At 39.1% G+C, this 23,306-nt stretch overlaps 1 protein-coding gene across 1 annotated transcript in view; it reads right to left on the bottom strand.

The window, feature by feature from the left end:
• Positions 1–23,306, bottom strand: part of eipr1 (EARP complex and GARP complex interacting protein 1) — an 81,687-nt gene that overhangs the window by 24,059 nt on the left and 34,322 nt on the right. The window contains exons 6-7 of the mRNA XM_072561031.1: positions 20,309–20,445; positions 3,649–3,816 (exon numbers count right to left, since the gene is read on the bottom strand). Of these exons, the coding sequence (XP_072417132.1) occupies positions 3,649–3,816; positions 20,309–20,445 (305 nt within the window). The remainder of the gene's footprint in view (positions 1–3,648; positions 3,817–20,308; positions 20,446–23,306) is intronic.

A 23,306-nucleotide genomic window follows, 5' to 3' on the forward strand; every position in this document is an offset into this window, starting at 1 on the left:
AGTACATAAAATTTTTCGATGATTAAGTGCAGGTGAATTTTAATGCATATCCAAATGAAAATTTAAAATATTATATGTTGAGTAGTCTCCCAAAAAGTTCTTTCAACTTTTTATTAATGTGGGCTTGATATTATATCAAGCTCAAACTATATCAAATGATATATATATGTGGAGGAATTGTACAAGCTAGTGCTCCCTGCAGGGATCGATGCTTGCATTGATTGCATCTCGGGAATTAATAGATAGAAAATGATGAGCTGCAGCCCCATGAATCCCTCTCTACAAATGTAATCTCTGTGGAGAGTATTAGATGATGGAGTCACCCTGTCGTGCATGTTACAATGTATATTTTTTTATGCATTACATAATATTTTTAAAAATTTAGGTTTGTTTAACCCATAATGTTTCAACGATATAGTCAGATTGTTCACATAATAGTGTTTGCATGGCTGTAAAGGTACCGAATTAACTTACACTCTCTAGTCACACCACATTATCTAATATTATCATCTAACATGTTAAAATGAGGACACATTTATATTTGCATTCCATAAAAAGTTACAAGATGGTAATTATAAAAGAAAACCCAGACTCACTATTGTGCTGTTAGCTGAGATGCTGAGTTCATTGTTGCTGATCTATCACTAAATTAGCACAAATCAGAATACACTCAGGCTGTGTATTTCAATACACTAGGAACAAAATCCGTTTTAATCATGAAGAAATCGACACAACTTAGCTCCATTTTTCTTTCCACAAACAAATGACTCTTCAAATCGAATGTGACACATTTTTGAAACAAGAGTTCAAAATGTTAACCGTTTCTTTCTCCACAGATGCTGACAGACCTGGTGAGTTTGTTCAGCACTTTGCTTTTGTTTCAAATCTATAGCATCTGCAGTACTTAGCTTTTAACTTACAATTTTGCGTTCATGTGACTCTCTAAATAGCTGAATACACAATTTTGTTTTGCTCGTATTGTACATTTGAACCCAAAATAATAACCGTGCCACAGGTCGCTGAACACCTACTAACTGATGGTTTGGTACACCATTGGACAAACAGTGATATAACTAAGGCTTATATCCCCATTTTAGATCAGAGTCTCAACAAATCCAGCAAACTAAGTTTTAATCAACAACAAAATATGCCTAAACGTTTTAGTGTCAGTGCTGGGCTCCAAGACATACAGGAGCAAGTGAGGACGGCAGATGCTGGAGATCAGAGCTAAAGATATCCCAACCCAATCTAGTCCCACTTGCCAGCACCCGGCCCATATCCCTCCAAACCCTTCCTATTCATATACCCATCCAAATGCCTTTTAAATGTTGCAATTGTACCAGCCTCCACCACTTCCTCTGGCAGCTCATTCCACACACGTACCACCCTCTGCATGAAAAGGTTGCCCCTTAGGTCTCTTTTATATCTTTCCCCTCTCACCCTAAACCTATGCCCTCTAGTTCTGGACTCCCTGACACCAGGGAAAAGACTTTGTCTATTTATCCTATCCATGCCTCTCATAATTTTGTAAACCTCTTTAGGTCACCCCTCTGCCTCCTAAGCTCCAGCGAAAACAGCCCCAGCCTGTTCAGCCTCTCCCTGTAGCTCAAATCCTCCAACCCTAGCAACATGCTTGCAAATCTTTTCTGAACCCTTTCAAGTTTCACAACACCTTTCCGATAGGAAGGAGACCAGAATTGCATGCAATATTCCAACAGTGACCTAACCAATGTCCTACACAGCTGCAACATGACCTCCCAACTCCTGTACTCAATATTCTGACCAATAAAAGAAAGCATACCAAACGCCTTCTTCACTATCCTATCTACCTGCGACTCCACTTTCAAGGAGCAATGAACCTGCACTCCCAGGTCTCTTTGTTCAGCAACACTCCCTAGGACCTTACCATTAAGTATATAAGTCCTGCTAAGATTTGCTTTCCCAAAATGCAGCACCTCGCATTTATCTGAATTAAACTCCATCTGCCACTTCTCAGCCCATTGGCCCATCTGGTCCAGATCCTGTTGTAATCTGAGGTAACCCTCTTTGCTGTCCACTACACCTCCAATTTTGGTGTCATCTGCAAACTTACTAACTGTACCTCTTATGCTCACATCCAAATCATTTATGTAAATGATAAAAAGTAGAGGACCCTGCACTGATCCTTGTGGCACTCCACTGGTCACAGACCTCCAGTCTGAAAACAACTCTATGCCACCACCCTCTGTTTTCTACCTTTGAGCCAGTTCTGTGTCCAAATGGCTAGTTCTCCCTGTATTCCATGAGATCTAACCTTGATAATCAGTCTCCCATGGGGAACCTTGTCGAACGTTTTAGTGAAGTCCATATCGATCACATCTACCACTCTGACCTCATCAATTCCTCTTTGTTACTTCCTCAAAAAACTCAATCAAGTTTGTGAAACATGATTTCCCACGCACAAAGCCGTGTTGACTATCCCTAATCAGTCCTTGCCTTTCCAAACACATGTACATCCTGTACCTCAGGATTCCTTCCAACAACTTGCCCACCACCAACGTCAGGCTCACTGGTCTATAGTTCCCTGGCTTGTCCTTACCACCATTCTTAAACAGTGCCACCACGTTAACCTCCAGTCTTCCGGCACCTCACCTGTGACTATCGATGATTCAAATATCTCAGCAAGAGGCCCAGCAATCACTTCTCTAGCTTCCCACAGAGTTCTAGGGTACACCTGATCAGGTCCTGGGGATTTATCCACCTTTACCCATTTCAAGACATCCAGCACTTCCTCCTCTGTAATATGGACATTTTTCAAGATGTCACCATCTATTTCCCTACAGACTATATCTTCCATATCCTTTTCCACAGTAAATACTGATGCAAAATACTCATTTAGTACCTCCCCCATTTTCTGCAGCTCCACACAAAGGCCGCCTTGCTGATCTTTGAGGGGCCCTATTCTCTCCCTAGTTACCCTTTTGTCCTTATTGTATTTATAAAAACTCTTTGGATTCTTCTTAATTCTATTTGCCAAAACAACTCATGTCTCCTTTTTGCCCTCCTGATTTCCCTTTTAAGTATACTCCTACTTCCTTTATAGTCTTTTAAGGATTCACTCGATTTATCCTGTCTATACCTTACAGAAGCATCCTTCTTTTTCTTAACCGAACCTTCAATTTCTTATCATCCAGCATTCCCTACAGCTAGCCTTTCCTTTCACCCTAACAGGAATATACTTTCTCTGGATTCATGTTATCTCATTTCTGAAGGCTTCCCATTTTCCAGCCTTTCCTTTCACCCTAACAGGACCCAGCCTGTTCAGCCCCTCCCTATAGCTCAAATCCTCCAACCTTGGCAACATCCTTGTAAATCTTTTCTGAACCCTTTCAAGTTTCACAACATCTTTCAGATAGGAAGGAGACCAGAACTGCACGCAATATTCCAACAGTGGCCTAACCAATGTCCTGTACAGCTGTAACATGACGTCTCAACTCCTGTTCTCAATACTCTGACCAATAAAAGAAAGCATACCAAACGCCTTCTTCACTATCCCATCTAGCTGCGACTCCACTTTCAAAGAGCTATGAACCTGCACTCCAAGGTCGCTTTGTTCAGCAATAAAGAAAATTGTGAATTGCCATCTTGATCAAGTGAAGACACACTTACCAGTGGGAATGTTCTTCCAAAGTCTTGACGGGTTCATGAACATTTCTGGTGTCCCAGAACTTGACTTTACAGTCATCCCCACAGCTTGCTAAGTAGTATTGCTTGTTGGGATTGAAGTCAAGATCTCGTACCAGTTGGCCATGGGCATTTTCAATGCAATAAACTTGACTAGATGAGAAGAAAATATGTAAAATGGTTCATTTCTGATACAGCAATATGTCATGCTTGATGAAAATGAAAGATGCTATTTATTAAATTAACTTCTGTACAATATCCCTCTAAACAGTAAGGAGCTAATTATAAAAATATAAGGATATCTCATGATAACTTATAAAACAAATCTACTGCATAATTCTCTTAAACAAGCATCTGTATCTGTAAATGGATAAATATAAAAATCATAGAAACAATTTTCAAATATGGACAAGACAAGATACTACATGACTGGGAATTTTCCAATCTTTTATCACAATTATATTTATGAAAAACCTAGATAAAGAATTGGTTTGTAATCACATGCACTTCAGTGCAGTAGGGATCTACTCAAGACATTCTCGATGTTTGCTAGTTTGCCAGATGTTGAGGAGGACTTTTCTCACCAATGCAAATATTTTCCATCAGCTTATTGTCCTGAAGAAAGTGTGTCATACCAGGATACGGTTCCAATGTATCCATTTTCTTCCTAGTATCTGAGGTTCTGATTTGGGAGTGCTGATGGTCCATTTGATTATACTGACAGTGTTGCTGTCAAACGTCAACAATCCACTTATACACAGATTGTAGCAGGAGGTCCTGCAATGAGAACTCTGATTCTTCCTAACTAATTGCAGTGTTCTGCATTGGCTAAGGTGCTTTAAAAATGGTTTGAAAATGAATTATACATTAGTTTTTATAAATGAAATTAGAAAGTGGATAAGGAGAAACTGTTCCTCCTCGAGATCAAGAGGGCACACTTTTAAGTAACAAATGATGCAAAAACAAATGGAGGAAAAATGTTTTCATGCAGCTAGTGGTTAAGGTCTGGAAGTGTGGTGAAGGTAGGTTCAATTGAGGCATTCGAAAGGGAATTAGACTGTTATCTAAAAAGGAAGCATGGTTGGTGGAAGAAAGCAAGACAGTGACACAGTTGATGCATTTTTGCTGGTCTGATTGGCCTTCTCCTGCACTACAACAATTCTGTAAATCTGTGAAATTAAAATCAATTTTGTCACAATACTGATAAAATACGGGTTATTGATTTCAAAATTCCATCCACTGAATTTAACACCTGTGACTCTGATGAGCTAAAAAGCTTTCAAAAGGGGACAAACACTGACTTTGGGCATAGTAATCACTTCACCACACAAGTTAGCCAAACTTCACAAAACCAATGTGGAATAAATGAATCCAATCTGAACTGAAATTAACCTTTTATTAAAAAGGCATGGAAACCAATCAACTCAGTCAGGTTTTAAATGGTCCTCATCTTCTATTCTGATTTACAACATTATGAGAATTTTCACATATTGCAGATGGAACCTTGCCTACAATTAGTAAGCCTAAAATGAAACTTGCACAGAAAGAATGCAGAAAATGAGCTTATATTTCAAGGATCTGCTTGTGGGCAAAAAGAGAAGATAGATTTTTGAGTACACAATTCAAACTAGCTGGGGAAAAAAAAACTCTTCATACCTCTGAAGAAAACAAATTACCCTGTGACAATACTGACTGAAGGAAAGCATCCGGACTCAGAGTGTAAAAGGAATTATGCAATATTCACTTGCCACTGATAATACCAACTGAATAACCACAGTCTCAAGTTAAAAACTTATACTTCAGGGACACCCCAAGAATTTTACATTGTATATTTCTTTCAGCTTCCTAATATACTGGACACGATCCCTTTTTAACTTTGTACTTGGGTGTGTATGCTGAAGCCACATTTCGTGTTTATTTGCCCAGGGTTAGTAAATCCTTTCTGCTCTGGCAGAAGTTAATTAACAATATTTGAATTAGAGAGGATTATTGCCTCATGCTTAAAAAATCATCTATCTTTGTGGCAGCTAATGGAGGAGGTTGAACAGACTGGAGCCAATTCACACATCCTCAGTTTGAGATACAGTTTGAGGTTCTGGAGATGAGTAATCCAGAAATCCATGGAGTTATGAGTTTGAAACTCACTATGGCAGATGATGAAATGTGAATTCAATTATAAATGTGGAATTAAAAACTGGTCGACTGGCAACCACAAAACCAATTGTTGATTGTTGTAAAAACCTATCTAGTTCACTGAAGTCCTTTAGAGAAGGAGGTCTGCCATCTCACCTGGTCTGGCCTCACTCTGATTTCAAATCCACAGCAATGTGGTTGATTCTTAAATGTCCCAAGACAAGCTATTTGGTTGTAACTCATGGTTATAAAGTGTGATTAAAGGAATTAAATGACAGGAACCACCCGACTTCAACCAAGGCACTAGAAATGAAAATTATTTGTGCTCTGTCAACCCTCCAAAGATTATAGCAATCTGCACATATTATGCCAAACTTGGAAGAGCTAGCCCACAAAATAGTCAAGCATCAACTGAATATATAGTCATTCACATGGAATCATACTTTACTGATAATGTCTTGGGCACCACTACCACCATCAGTCTGAGTATGTCTTATCCTACCAACAAAACAGACCCAATGGACATTATACAGATAAAATGACAAACAGTTGGGAAGGGGCTTACCTGGAAATCTTTAACACCAACTCTGACCCCATGACGTCTCATGGCATCAGGTCAAACACGGACAAGGAAACTCCCTGCTGATTAGTGCCCGTCACACCCTCCCTCTACTGATCTTTCAGTTCTCTGTTCTCTACCATGTTGAACACTATTTGGCGGGTGCACAGAGTGGTAAAGACATAGAATGCGTTCTGAGTGGGGGACTTCAATGTTTATCACTAAGCATGATTTAGTAACACCATCACTAACAGAGCTGGCCAGGTTCTAAAAGGCGTAGTTGCTACAGTGAGTGCAGCAGATGATGCAGGAACAAACTACCTGTAGCAGGTACATCTGTCCATGATGGTATCAGTGGGAATGACATCTGCATAGTCCTTGTTGTGGCTAAGTCCTGCCTTCAAGACGATCAGAGGATTTACAAGATGATCAGAGAATTAGATAGGGTGGACTGTAAGGGCCCTTTTTCTCGGATGGTGATGGCTAGCATGAAGGGACATAGATTTAAATTGAGGGGTGAAAGATATAGGGCAGATGTCAGAGGTAGGTTCTTTAAGAGAGTAGTAGTAAGGACGTGGAATGCCCTGCTTGCAACAGCAGTAGACTCGCCAACTTTAAGGCATTTAAATGTTCATTGGATAAACATATGGATAATGGAATGATAATGGAATAGTGCAAGTTAGTTTGGCTTCAGATTGGCACAATATTGAGGGCCGAAGAGCCTGTACTGCACTGTAATGCTCTATGTTTTATGTTCTATGTTCACTTTGAGGATTGTGTGGAACTACAGTCATATTAAATGCGGTAAGTGGCAAGCAACATTTGCACCACACAAGTGCTAAGCAATGACCATCTTGGAAACAAATAACCCAATCATCATTCCTTCACATTCAACAACCTTACTAGTGTTGAATTTCCCACTAACAATATTCTGGTGTCACCATTAACCAGGAACAGAACTGGACCAGATATATAAATGTTTCCAGAGCAAATCAAAATTGGGATTCTGTGGCAAGTAACTCGCATCTTGACTCCTCAAGATCTGCATGTATAAAGCACAAGTCATGAATGTGATGGAGTACTCCCCACTTGCACATATAAGTGCAGTTCTAGCAACACTCAAGAATCTCAACACTGTTGAATGGTACCCCATCTAATATCTTCAAAATGCAATCCCTGCACAAGAAACAGACAGTGGCAGAAATGTGTACCATCTGCAGGAGGCACTGCAACAACTCACCAAAGCTCCTTAGAAAGTATCTTGCAAACCCTGAACCTCTACAACATAGAAGGACAAGGGCAGCAGATAGATGGGAACATCACCACAGGTTCCTGTCCAAGACACACACCACCCTGACTTGAAATTATTGCTTCACAGTTGCCATGTCAAAATCCTGAAACAACATCCCTATCACTACTGTGCGTATACCAACAGTACAGGGTTCATGAAAGCAGCTCACCACAATCTTCTCAAGGCAAAAGTGAGGACCTCAGATGCTAGAAACCAGAGTTTAGATCAGAGTGGTGCTGGAAAAGCACAGCAGGTCAGCTAGCATCTGAGGAGCAGGAAAATTGACGTTTCGGGCAAAAGTTGGGTTCCTGATGAAGGGCTTTTGCCCGAAATGTCAATTTTCCTGCTCCTCAGATGCTGCTTAACCTGCTGTGCTTTTCCAGCACCACACTGATCTAAACAATCTTCTCAAGGCTAACTAAGGATGCTGGCTCAACTTTCAAAGCCCATATTCCCTGAATGAATTTTAAAAATTCATAACATTGAACATCTATGGAATCATTTCGAGTTTGCAACAGTTTAAAGTGCTGTAATAATTAGATTATTTTGAGAGGACTGTGTCAGGTTATAAATCATGGGAGAAAATAAAAACCTCTTAGCTTTGCTTCATCTTTAACTTATGTACATTATATAAACGGTTCTTCAATTATCAGCTTTGTACATCATCAAATTTTAAAGTTAAATGCATCCATGACAGGATACCATTTGTGTCTTTAATTATAATTAATGCTAAATTGGAATGATACAATAACATGAGTTTGGTCATTATTCTGACAATTGGAATTAACATTTTCATTGTTTCTGCTGGAGAATATTGGTCCATTTTGTAATATTGAAATTGCCACGAAAATCTACATTTGTGTGTGAGGACAGCCCTGGATGTTTGATAATGCTCTCTGCACCTTGGAATGTTCCCTTTTGATACAGAACCAGCTTGTCGCATTATGTTGTTACGGAGATAGTCTTTTTTTAAAATTGGAGTTACTTATTTGGCAGCTTATACTGACATTAATCTGCAAAGCCTCTGTGGTATATTCCAAAATCAATATTATGGCACAGCACAGTTTTATGATTTGGCTAACAAAATTTTCATAGCAAAGGAAATAAATTCAATGAATAATCTCTAATCTGCAAAGATTTAAATAATGTCCTTTGATATCAAAGTGAAGAGCCAGGTGGAAGACTGAAATCTGATAACTGACCATAAACAAATTGCAACTGTCTTTATATAAACCTCTACAGTAATCAAGTAAAATGGACAGATGTCTGGGGAAAAGTTCTGACCTTTTATTTAATTCAAATATGTGGTGAGTTGTTCGGAAATACTATTTTAAAAATTAGCAAGATTCTGAATCTGTAGTCCTTGATCACAAATAGTAATATGCAGAATTACATTGGTTTATAGATGCAGAGAAAATTAGTAAACAGTATTCATTAATTCATGTAGTAGAGACTTCTGCATTTTGGTATGTGTAGTGATTTAGATCCCATCCTCAGCATTAGGTGGTTGCAAACTTTTCCATAGCATTTGTGGGAGAGGAGCAAAGCTTTCCTGCCCAACATTCATTGCTCAACGAATACCACCAAAACACCCTGTAATTGCTTGCGCTGTCTTACATATCCTCAGGATGTAGCTGACAAGGCTGTGTTTATTGTTAACTATAGTTACTGAGGTATTGGTAGTCGGCCTCAGAATTGAATATCTGCAAGTATACTGTTGATGGAGTTTCCATAATAGTGTTCTCGAGAATTCCTGATTATTAGTTCAGCGTTGCTGAAGGGACAGTCATGTCTGTTCAAGCTAAGATGGTATCTGACTTGGAAAGAAATGTAGATGCAATGGTGTTCTTACAACATTCCTGTTGTTTCTTACCTTAAATGTACAGGTTTTCATGACCTATTTGATCACTTTGATAATTGAGAGTAGACTGAAGAACAATATTTTGCTAGATTTGATTTCTCCTGCATTCTGTAGACAGGACATTCCAAACCTATTTTTAAAATTTACTTCAGGAGGGTAATCTGATTACTTTTACTAATTTGGTTACTCTGGCCAGACATTTCAATAACCTGTTTAATCAGGTATGCACCAAACCTTCACTAAAAAAAGCTCTGTAGACAGTTAGGTAAGAACTATGCTGCTGAAATGCAGACAATAAACATTAACCAACAGGGAAACAGTGAAAATTGTGTGGAGAAAACTTTTTTTGCTTCCTTGGATAACAGCAGGTTTTCTGCCACTGAACGGAAAATCTACATGATCATAATGAGCTTGAATCAGAATATTGTATTACTATGCATTTAAATTCTAATTTTCAGGATTAGGAAAGCATGCTGAAACTTACAGGGCTGGCAGGTGCAGGTTTGACTTATTTATCCAACACTGCAATGATAGTAAAATCATCAAGATACCTTCCTTTCACAAGAAATGTAACTGAAATATGGTAGCCTTGACCTAATTGAACTGTGAATAAAACATGCTCCTTTAAGAAACCTGCATGAAACAGTCTCTGAAAGCACATCCTATGAGGCCAAATGGAGAGATACCCTTGTATTAGTCACTGTTGAAAACTTTTATTTCTGGATTGGACAATGAATAGAAAGATGAGTTAGTGATTTGTATTTGTATCAATGTGTACAGTAGAACTTGAGTTGGAAAAGTATTACAAACAACTCTTGCAAGATTATTCTGCAGATTAGGCTAATTTGAGAATGTCTTATTGATAGCATGTACATAGCATCAGAGATTGAGAGAACTTTAAAGTTCATGGTGAACTTTAAAGTAAATACCATAATCTGTTCAGCAATGATGTTACAATGCCTTTCATTTTCTGAAATTACAGCTGGAGAATGAACCAATGGCCCTAAATAATTCATAAAGTTTAAAAGTTTAAAACTCCAAAATGAAAAAGATTAATGCTTCCCTTCTAAACAATGGCATTATTTATTTTATTTGACTATAGAATAAATTTAAGAATTTCAAAATATGTGGGATTAAAAATAGCAACGGAAATGTCTCCTTGAGGTGCTATATAGCACAGTGCATGATAATGTGAACAACACACTTACAGTGTATATTTTATGACAATATCTTGATCCCTGTAGTAATATGCTTAACCAAAGCGACTATTCTATGTTAAAGCACTTCTCATGAGGCTACACAGATACAACCTTTTGATTTACTTTCATATTAGTCACTGACAGGAACCTTTTACTACTGGGTTGAAGTCTTGTAATCATATCAATTTGTACAGCAGAAATTCAGATGCAAGAGAATTACAAATAATTCCTGAAGGTTTAATATGTAAATTAAACTGATTTGATGATGGTTTATTGACTCCCAAAGTTCGTTCAATGGCCAAAGTCATAGGCTGTATCAAAAGAGAATTTGAGACTAAAAAGAGATTAACTGCACAAAACAAATTGAGCTCTGTTCCTCAAAGAGAAAGGTAAAGAATTCCAACTTCTTCAATAGTTTGGCTTTTACCTACATTCGAGCAATTCACGTGAGAAATGTTAAAAGCTATTTTTATAAGTTTTGCATTGTTTTTGGAACTTTTAAAAAAAATCTAAAACAGCAATACATTAAGCGAGCAGACGAAAAAGAGCAGCAGACAAAGTTTCGGGACAGTGACCATGCGGACAGGTTGGAAAAGGGCTCTGGAGACCAACAATAATATATCAAAATAATTAAGCAGCAAACTTTCACAGCTGACTGACTGTGAAATTACAAACATCTCTGGAGATAGGTCAAAGAGAAACAAGCAGTGTAGTACAATTTCAAAGTTGACCTTGGGAGACCTCATTATTGGAACTAAACACAGCAGTTGGGAATGATCAGTGATTTCAGAACCTGATCAGCTTAGTGTTTGATTTTACGAATTATAAATAGGGTCACGGAGTCAAAGTGAGGTACAGTACAGAAACAGACCCTTTGGTCCAACTTGTCCATGCTGACATGATATCCTAAATTAATCTAGTCGTATTTGCCAGCATTTGGCCCCTATCCCTCTAAACCTTTCCTATTCATATACCCATCCAGATGCCTTTTAAATGTTATAATTGTACCAGGCTCCACCACTTCCTTTGGCAGCTTATTCCTCATGCGCACCATCCCCTGCATGAAAAAGTTGCCCCTTAAGTCCCTTTTAAACTTTTCCCCCTCACCTAAAACCTGTGCCCTCCAGTTTCCGACTCCCCCATCCAAGGGAAAAGACCTTGGCTATTTACCCTTTCCATGTTTCTCATGATTTTATAAACTGCTACAATGTCACCCCTCAGCCTCTGCGCTCCAAAGAAAATAGTCCCAGTCTATTCAGCCTCTCCCTATAGCTCAAACCTTCCAAACATGGCAGCATCGTCGTAAATCTTTTCTGAACCCTTTCAAGTTTCACAACATCCTTCCAATAGGAGGGAGACAAGAATTGCATGCAGTATTCCAATAGTGGCCTAATCAATGTCCTGTAGAGCTGCAATGTGACTCCCAACTCCTATACACAATGCACTGACTAATAAAGGCAAGCATACCAAATGCCTTCTTCACTATCCTATCTACGTGCGACTTCATATTCAAGGAACCATGAACCTGCACTCCAGAATCTCTTTGTTCAGCAACACTCCCCAGGTTCTTACCATTAAGTGTATAAGTCCTGCTCTGATTTGCCTTTCCAAAATGCAGTACCTCACACTTGTCTAAATTAAACTCTATCTAGCACTCCTTAGCCCAGTGGCTCATCTGATCAAGATCTCGTTGTACTCTGAGGTAACCTTCCTTGCTATACACTCCATCTCTAATTCTGAGGTCATCTGCAAAATTACTAACTATACCTCCTATGTTCACATCCAAATCATTTATGTAAATTATGAAAAGCGGTGGACCCAGCACCGATCCTTGTGGCACACCACTGGTCACAGGCCTCCAGTCCGAAAAGCAACCCTCCACTACGACCCTCTGTCTTCTACCTTCGAGTCAGTTCTGTATCCAAATAGTTAGTTCTCCCTCTATTCTGTGTGATCTAACCTTGCTAACCAGTCTACCTTGTGGAATGCCTTACTGAAGTCCATAAAGATCATGTGCATTGCTCTGCCATCATCAATCCTCTTTGATACTTACAAAGAACAAAGAAAATTTATAGCCCTGGAACAGATGCTTCGGCCCCCCCAAGCCTATGCGAATCCATATCCACTGTCTAAACCTGTTGCCCAATTCCTAAGGACTTGTATCCCTCTGCTCCCCACCTACTCATGCATCTGTCCAGACGCACCTTAAATGAAACTACTGTGCCTGCCTCTTCTTCAAGAAACTCAATCAAGTTTGTGAGACACAATTTGCCATGCACGAAATCATGCCGACTATTGACTTTCCAGATATATGTAAATACTGCCCCTCAGACTCCATCCAACAACTTGCCCACCATCAATGTCAGGTTCCGTGTTACCAAACTCCAGTCTTTGGCCATTGATGACACATCTATCTCAGCAAAGGGCCCAGCAATTTCTTTCCTAGCTTCCCACAGTGTTCTCGGGTATATCTGATCAGGTCCCGGGATCTTTATATGTTTTAAGATGTGAGAAAAGGGATTAGTTTGTGGCAGGCACATTAGAAACAAAATGCAAGTTAAACATTAAGGCATGCAAGAACAATGCAGAGAACAAGGCAAGACTCAGAAATTAAACTGCATTCATTTCAATGCAAGAGGCCTGACAGGAAAGGCAGATGAACTCAGGGCATGGTTGGAACAGGGGACTGGGATATTATAGCTATTACAGAAACATGGCTCAGGGAAGGGCAGGACTGGCAGCTTAATGTTCCAGGGCATTGATGCTATTGGAAGGGGAGTGGAGCTTTAGTTAAGGATAAGATTACAGCTGTACCTAGGGAGGGTATTCATGGGAAAACTCTGCATTTCCAGTGAGGTTACATGGGTGGAACTGAGAAATAGGAATGATTACTTCATTGGGATTGTACTATAGGTCCCTCAATTGTCAATGAAAAATTGAGAGGCAACTATGTAAGGAGATCTCAGATATCTGTAAGAATAATAGTGTTGTAATGGTAGGGGATTTTAACATTCTGCCCATAGATGGGAACTGCCATAGTGTAAAAGGCTTGGAAAGAAAGGAATTTACTAAATGTGCACAAGAAAATTTTCTTATTCAATATGTGGATGTATCTACTAGAAGGGGAGCAAAACTTGACCATCTCTTGGGAAATAATGGGGGGCAAGTAACTAAGGTGTCAGTGGGGAAGCATTTTTGGGGCCAGTGATCATAATTCAAGTAGTTTTAAATGAGTTATTGAAAAGGATAGACCTGATCTAAAAGTAAAGCTCTAAACTGGAGTAAGGCCAATTTTGATGACATCAGGCAAAAACTTTCAAAAGTTGATTTTGAGGCTATTTGGAGGCAAAGGGATGGTTGGAAAGTGGGAGGGATTTAAAATGAGATAACGAGTTCAGAGTTAATATATTCCTGTTAGTGTGAAGGGCAAGTCTGGTAGGTGTAGAGAATGCTGGATAACTATCGAAATCGAGGATCTGGTCAAGAAAAAGGAAACCTATGTCAAGTGTTGACAGCAAGGGATCAAGTGAATAAGGGAAGTAGGAGAAATCAGGAGTGCAAAAAGCAGACATGAGAAATCTTTGACAAGTAGGGTTAAGGAAAATCCAAAGAGATTCTACAAATACCCTATAGGATAAAGAGAAAATAGAGCCCCATAAAGATCAACAAGGTCATCTATGTGTGGAACCACAGGAGATGGGCGAGGTACTAAATGAGTACTTCGGATCAGTATTTACTGTGGAGAAGGATATGGAAGCTATAGAACATGAAGAAATAAACAATGATATTTGAAAAGGGTCCACAGCACAGAAGAGGGGGTACTGGACATCTTAAAACGATTAAAGGTGGATAAATCCCCAGAACCTGATCAAGTATATCTCAGAACACTGTGGGAAGCTAGGGTAGAGTATGAAGGGCCCCTAGCTGAAATATTTGTATCATCAATAGCCACAGTGAGGTGCCGGAAGACTGGAAGTTGGCTAATTATTTAACAAAGGTGGTAACGAAAAGCCAGGGAACTATAGACCAGTGAGGCTGACATCAGTGGTGAGTAAGTTGTTGGAGGGGATTCTGAGGGACAGGACTTGCATGTTTTTGGAAAGGCAAAGAGTAATTAGAGAGAGTCAACATGGCTTTGTGAAATCATTTCTCACTAACCTAATTGAGATTTTTTGAAGAAGTGACAATGACAATTGATGAAGGCAGAGTTATAGTTGTTGTCTATATGGACTTCAGCAAGATGTTTGACAAGATTCCTCGTGGTAGACTTGTTGACTAGGTTAGATCATATAAAACCCTGGGCAGCCAGTCAATTGGATATAAAATTGGCTTGAAGCTAGGAGACAGAGGGAGGTGGTGGAGGGTTTTCTTTTGGACTCACAGACTGTGACCAGTGGTGTGCTGCAAAGATTGGTGCTGGGTCCACTGCTTTTCCTCATTTATATAAATGATTTGGATGTGAATATAGGAGGTACAGTTAGTAAGCTTACAGGTGGCACCAAAATTGGTGGTGCCGTGGACAGTGAAGAAGATTATCTCAGAGCCTTGATCTGATGTGTCAATGGGCCAAGGAGTGGCAGATAGAGTTTAATTTAGACAATTGTGAGGTGTTGCATTTTGCACAGCAAGTCAGGGCAGGACTTATACAGTTAATGATAGGGCCCTGCGGAGTGTTGCTGAAACAAGGGGGATACAGGTGCATAGTTCCTTGAAAGTGAAGTTGCAGTAGACAGGGTGATGAAGAAGGTAATTGGTATGCTTGCCTTCATTAGTCAGTGCATTCAGTATAGGAGTTGGGAGGTCATTTTGCAGTTGAACAGGATATTGGTTAGACCACTTTTAGAATACTGCATTCAATTCTGGTCTCCATGCTAGAGGAAAGATGTTGTGAAACTTGAAAGGGTTCAGAAAGGACTTACAAAGATGTTGCTGGGATTGGAGGGTTTGAGCTATTGGGAGAGGGTGAATGAACAGGGCCTATTTTCCCAGAGTGTTGGAAGCTGAGAGGTGACCTTATACAGGCTTAAAAAATCATGAGAGACAAGGATAAAGTGAATAGCCAAAGTATTTTCCCAGAGTAGGGGAGTCGAAAACTTTAGGGCATAAGTTTAAGGTGAGAGGGCAAAGATTTAAAAGGGACCTAAGGGATAACTTTTTCATGCAGAGGGTTGTGTACGTATGGAACAAGCTGCCAGAGCAAGTGGTGAAGGCAGGTACAATTCCAACATTTAAAAGGCATTTTGAGACGAGATCAGTTCAGGATATCTGGTCAGCATGGACGAGTTGGGCCGAACGGTCTGTTTCCATGCTATATGATTCTTAGAATGCTAAATTTAATTAATTTAATTTTCCTAAAATTAGAATTCAGAAATGATAAGATTATAAAACTTTTGCCACTATGGAAAGCTATTTGGTTCCTGATGCTTGTACTGGTGCTCATTCTTCAACTGTAGCTATTTAAGTTTATTTCTCTGTTCTTTTAAGTAATCAGTTTTACTTCACTTTCAAGTCTTTATCTAATTATTTTTAACTTAGATATTTATGGATAATCATTCTACGTACAAACAAACTAGTTTCTGGAAACTATATACAGCATCCCAATGATTCTTTTTGCATCAATTCAGGATTCATGTGCCCATGTGACTTCATCAACCGGCAGATATGTTCTTCAGCTCTTTTCAGAAGCTTTCATGGTTTTGAAAACCGCAATTGAATTCTTTTTAACTTGCTACAACGAATAAGCTCCATTTTAAAAAAACATAACTTATTCCTAACAGAATTCTATTCAGTTTTTATTGCAAACTTTTCGTTCTCTTAATATCCCTATAATGGAATGTATAGAAATGCATACGGATGGAACCGATGTGGTTCAAATGGAACATCACTTCCCTATTTTTGTATTCAGGTCTCAATATGTTGTTTTATACCACAAGAAAAAAAAAGGATTCTGGATAATCCAAGATGGAGGATGAGAAAAATTTCTGGCTGTAACAGGCTGCTCCTTTTTTGAGTATTTTCGGTATTGGAAGTGATTTCCGCAAATTCCAGGAGCAGCAATTGCTGTTTTATATGCTGTTGCATTATTTTGGAACTTTGGAAAAAAAAGTCAAAACAATGGCACTTTTAAAAGGGAGAGGAAGAGACTATGGCAGCATATGATGAGGTCAGTGCAGGAGAGAGAGAAAAAAAAGAAACTCACACTGCTAACTGACAAGCAGTGAACCTGCGCAATTACTGCCTTTGTTGTTGAATGTATTGCTGGACATCGGAGTGCGTCCAGGAAAATTAACAAACAGTGAAATTGACAACTCATCTTGGGAGAACCTGTTTAGGAGAGGTCACAGCATAGAAACAGGTAAGTGAAAACTTTTAAGTGTGGCCTTGCTGTAAGTCTGCAGTAGTGAGTAGAGTCTGTTCTTTCTTGATTATATGTTTTATCGAGATATGTCTCTTGATTAAACTTAAAAACATAAGCCATAATTATTAACTTAGCCTGGAGCAGTGTTTTGTAAAGGAATAAGACGGTGTTATTTTCTGGGTCTGCAGATTGGAAGAAGCAAAACTGGTCCTTAGTAGAATAATATGCTTTTTTTAGTCAAATGTGGGAGTTTAGGGAGAGTTTATATGTTACTGAGGATTATATCTGCAATAAATGCCATTGGTTGTGAATCCTATCAGATTGAATGCATCAGTTGGAGCGTCAGTGAGAGGCAATGAGCAATTTACAAGAGCAAGGGGGTATGATGGATGGCAGTTGTAGGAAGGGAGAAAAGTCACAGATACAGTCACACAGATGGGTTAATTCCAGGAAAGGTAGTGGAGGAGTCTTCTGTGGCTATTTCCATTTCAAACAAGCATGCTGTTTTGGAAAAATGTAGGGGGTGATGGATTCTCAGGAATGTAGCACAAACAGCCAAGTCTCTGGTATTGAGATTGAGTCTCATGCAATGAGGAATACATCGGATTCCAAGAGATCAATTGTGATAGGGGATTCTCTAGTCCAAGGCGAAGACAAACATTTCTGTGGCCAGCAGCAAAAAATGGGAATGGTTTGTTACCTCCCTGGTGCCAGGATTAAGGATGTCTCAGAGAGGGTACAGAATGTTCTCAAGGGGGAGAGGGCCCAGCAGGAGGTCATTGTACACACTGGAACCACAGACACAGGAAGGTAAAAGGATGAGATTCTGAAGGGAGATTATAGAGTTAGGCAGGAATTTAAAAAGGAGGTTCTCCAGAGTAGTAATATCTGGATTACTTCTGGTGTTACAAGTCAGTGAGGGTAGGAATAGAGGATACAGCAGATGAATGCATGGCTGAGGAGCTGGTGTATGGGAGAAGGATTCACATTTTTGGATCATTGGAATCTTTTCTGGAGTAGAAGTGACCTGCACAAGAAGAACGGATTGCACCTGATTTAGAAGGGGATGAATATGCTGGCAGGGAGATTTGCTCGAGCTGCTCGGGAGGATTTAAACTAATACGTCAGGAGTGGGGGGGGGGCGGAAATAGACACTGAGAGATAGTGAGGAAAAGAGATTAATCTGAGATTGGTGTTGAAAAGAAAAGGGAGTCAAACAGTCAGGGAAGGCAGTGGACAAAGCAGAGAACATGGTAGGACTGATAAATTCAACTGCATTTATTTCAATGCAAGAGGCCTAACAGGGAAGGCAGATGAACTCAGGGCATGGTTTGGAACATGGGACTGGGATATCATAGCAATTACAGAAACATGGTTCAGGCATGGACAGGACTGGCAGCTTAATGTTCCAGGATACAAATGCTACAGGAAGGATAGAAAGGGAGGTAAGGCAGGAAAGGGAGTGGTGTTTTTGATAAGCAATAGCATTGCATTCCTAGTGTGCTTCCAATTAAACCTGTTGTACTATAACCTGGTGTTGTGTGATTTTTAACTTTGTACACCCCAGTCCAAAACCGACATCTCCAAATCATGAGTACTGAGAGGATATTCCCAGAAGGCATCCAGGGAAGTTATTTGGGTAGAACTGAGAAATAAGAAAGGGATGATCACCTTATTGAGATTGTATTATAGTCCCCCTAATAGTCAGAGGGAAATTGAGAAACAAACTTGTAAGGAGATCTCAGCTATCTGTATGAATAATAGGGTGGTTATGGTAGGGGATTTTAACTTTCCAAACATAGACTGGGACTGCCATAGTGTTAAGGGTTTAGATGGAAAGGAATTTGTTTAGTGTGTACAAGAACATTTTCTGATTCAGTATGTGGATGTATCTACTAGAGAAGGTGTAAAACTTGACCTACTCTTGGGAAATAAGGCAGGGCAGGTGACTGATGTGTCAATGGGGAGCACTTTGGGGCCAGCAACCATAATTCTATTAGTTTTAAAATAGTGATGGAAAAGGATAGACCAGATCTAAAAGTTGAAGTTCTAAATTGGAGAAAGACTAATTTTGATGGAATGAGGCAAGAACTTTCAAAAGCTGATTGGGGACAGGTGTTCACAGGTAAAGGGGCGGCTGGAAAATTGGAGGCTTCAGAAATGAGATAACGAGAGTCCAGAGAAAGTATATTCCTATTCGAGTGAAAGGAAAGTCTAGGTGTAGGGAATGCTGGATGACGAAAGAAATTGAGGGTTTGGTTAAGAAAAAGAAGGAAGCATATGGCAGGTATAGACAGGATAGATTGAGTGGATCCTTAGAAGAGTATAAAGGCAGTATACTTAGAGCCATACAGTTTATACTGAAAATAACATGAATTGTGGGAAACTGCAAGATTGTATTTTCTAAAACAGTAGTATAAAATTTCATCATCTAAAATTAACAGTTTATTCAATCTCAAATTGCATTTTAGTATTCGAAGTAAGTTTCCTAAATAGGTAACAAGACCATGTTAAGCATGTTTTAATCACGTTTGCCACTCCTTTTCATATTTTGACGCTGTTTACATTTATCATAATTAAGAGTCTCACACAAAGAGCTTCTTTTAAAGTGTGGTGAGTGTAGACAACAATGACAGCCATTCCTAACAACAATCAGGGGATGAATCGGCCATTATTCTGATACTTGTCACATTACAAAATCACAAAAGACTAAGAAAGATCAGCAGAATTTATTGTACTTCAGGGTGGCAAATTGTAATATTAGGGACAGAGGTGAAATGTTCTGGCACAGTTTGAAATCAAATCTCATTTGGAATTTGTATTACAAGCTTAGCTTGATAAAGTTCCAACATTGGTCATTTTCAGTGGGTATCAAATAAGGAATTTCTTTTCTCCATGGCACTCTAGATTTCCTACCATATACTCCCAAATTAGATTTTGCTCTTGATCCATTTATCTTGATGCTCCTTCCTTTTACTTGTCAATGTACCTGACAGTCTGATTTCTCTAACCATGCACAAGACATTTGCACATATAATGAAATCAGCCTTAAAAGCACCTTTATAGAAAGATTACTCATCTACGTTGATTTAAATTCTGATAATAACAATTACCAAAGAATTGCTCAACTATAAACACCAAATGAAATGTTGCTTTAGGTGCACATTTTGCAGACTGGATTTCAATAAGTTTCAAAAATCAAGCATTACAAGCGACTCTGGAATGGGAGCCATTTCCTGCTTACCAAGTAGTTCTAGTATCCCAACCTCGAATAGCTGTATCATTAGCAGTGGCAAGTTGTGTGCAGTTGTGATGAGGACTCCAGCATCCAGAAGTAAACTTTAACTGACCTTTTCCTTTTAAGGTTGTAGAACTTAAGAGCTAAAAGACAAATGCACAAACAAACAGAAATGGGAAGGTGATGAATGACAATTCAGAAACCAGCTAGATGAACTAACAATCTAGGAATCTATAAAGAACAGTGTTCTTGCAACCAGATCTTGGTAAAGCAATAAGAATGACTATTGACAATCTTTAAAACTCAAACCTGGTAGTCCTTGATGTGTTCAGTCACAACAAATATCAGAAGTGTCAAGACATTTTCACATCAATAATTTTTATTGTTGCTGTCCCCACTACTACCACGATGAGCTCTTGATAGTATGCAAATATAAATCTACCATGATGGAGAACAGATATAACAGCATTTAAATTTATTTCACAAATCCTACAATTGTTATTTTATGAATTTCCTGAACACAAGTAAGTTATTCATGACCCTCTTGCCCATTCTTGAGTTATGATACTATGTCAGTTATAATTCATTAAAATGATTTAAGATGTTAACTACAGTCTAAAATGTCAATAGCTAACGGCATTTGAGAAGTATAAACAAACTCAGGCTTTCCATACTGGCTTGCTATAACAGTTACATTGTGGACAATTAAGAATTATTTGCTTATAAAATTGATTTTAAAATATGCAAGGGTTAAAAATTAACCATCCTTATCCACATACTCATGTAATTTTTGGTAGGTAAGACAAACAGTCCAAAAGTCATTCAAGAAAAACAGAAGTAGGCTATTCATCCCACTGAACCTGCCTCACCATTCAAAATGATTGTGGCTGGCCAAACTCTTTAACATATGTTACCACCACTACCCCCTAAATCTGTATGCCACTGATAATCAGAAACCTATCAATCTCCACCTTAAACCTACTCTAAAGTGAGCTTCCACAGCCCTTTGCAGTAGCAAATTCCAAAGGTTCACAACCCTCTAAGTAAAAATAAGGCCTCCTAATGTCAGATCTAAGTGACATAGCCCTTAGTTTTAAATTATGCCTTCTGGTTCTTAGCTCCCAACCAAGGAAACATTTATCTTTAATTTTTTGCACAGAGGTCATCTACTTTTACTCTGTCTATCCTTTCAAATATTTTCTAAATTTCAATGAGATCACCTCTCATTCTTTGAAACTCTTAAGAATACAGGCATACAAGCCCATTCTCTCTTCATAGGACAGTTTTCTCATCCCTGTTACATTCCCTCTGTAGCAGTAATATATTTTCTGAGAAAAGACCAAAGCTGCACATGGTAATCCAGGTGCAGTCTAACAAAGCTCCTATATAATTCAAGCAAGACTTCACTACTCCTGTACTCAAAACTTCTTGCAGTAATGGCTAATATTCTATTAGTCTTTTTAATAGTTTGCTGTACTGGCATGTTAACCTTCAATGACTTCTCAACAAGGACAGCTAGGTCCCTTTCTACATCTACACTTTCTAAGCTCTTACCATTTAAGAAACACTCCAGATAACTGCTTCTCACACTCAAGTGAAGAACCTCAAATTTTACACATTATATTCCATCTGCTACCATACAGTCATAGAGTCATGGCAATGTTCAGTACGGAAATAGACCCTTCAGTTCGACTTATCCATGCCGACCAGATATCCCACCTGCCAGCATCCAGCCCATATCCCTCCAAACCCTTCCTATTTATATACCCATCCAGATGCCTTTTAAATGTTGCAATTGTACCAGACTCCACTACTTCCTCCTGTCGTCCATTCCACACACACACACCACTCTCTGCATGAAAAAGTTGCCCCTTAGATCTCTTTTATGTCTTTCCCCTCTCACCCTAAATCTATGCTCTCTAGCTCTGGACTCCCCCACCCCAGGAAAATCATGCCCCTCATGATTTTATAAACCTCTATTAGGTCACCCCTCAGCCTCCGACAATCCAGGGAAAACAGCACAAGTCTATCCAACCACTCCCTATAGCTCAAATCCTCCAACCTTTGCAACATCCTTGTAAATCTTTTCTGAAGCCTTTCAATTTTCACAACATCCTTCTGATAGGAAGGAGACTAGAATTGCACGCAGTATTCCAAAAGTGGCCAAACCAATGTTCTGTACAGCCACAACATGACCTCCCAACTCCTGTACTCAATACTCTGACCAGTAAAGTAAAGCATACCAAACGCCTTCTTCACTATCCTATCTACCTGTGACTCTACTTTCAAGAAGCTATGAACCTGCACTCCAAGGTCTCTTTGTTCAGCAACACTCCCCAGAACCTTACCATTAAGTGTATAAGTCCTGCTAAGATTCGCTTTCCCAAAATGCAGCACCTCGCATCTATCTAAATTAAACTCCATCTGCCACTCCTCAGTCCAAGACTGTTCAAATCCTCCTGAAGTTGCTTTACATCTTTATCACACTCCAATTTAGCTCTGTATCATCCACAAAGTAGAAACATTATATTTGGACCCACTTCCAAATTGTTGATACATATTGTGTACAGCCAGGGCCTAAAGTACTGATCCTTGCTGTATCCAAGACATAACCCGCCAACAAATGTATGATCCATTTATTCCTACGCTTTGCTTTCTGTCTGATTTATGCCAACATTAATCTGTGCTAGCACATTACGTCCCATCCCATGTGCTTTAATTTTTCCAGCAGCTACCTGCAGAGGACTTTATCAAAAGCCTTTTGCAAAACTCAGCAGGCTACATCCACTGGCACTTCTTTATCAATTTTATGAGTAATACCTTCAAAAAAACTCCAACAAGTCTGTCAAACTCAATATCTCATTTGCAAATCCATGCTGATTATGCCCAATCAGATTATCACCAACCAACTGTCTATTTAACCCTTCCTTGACAATAAATTCCAGTATTTTCCCCACTATTGATGTAAGACTAACAAATCTGTATTTCCGGTTTTCTTTCCTGC

This window comes from Chiloscyllium punctatum, chromosome 3 (assembly GCF_047496795.1).
Source record: "Chiloscyllium punctatum isolate Juve2018m chromosome 3, sChiPun1.3, whole genome shotgun sequence".
NCBI lineage: Eukaryota > Metazoa > Chordata > Chondrichthyes > Orectolobiformes > Hemiscylliidae > Chiloscyllium > Chiloscyllium punctatum.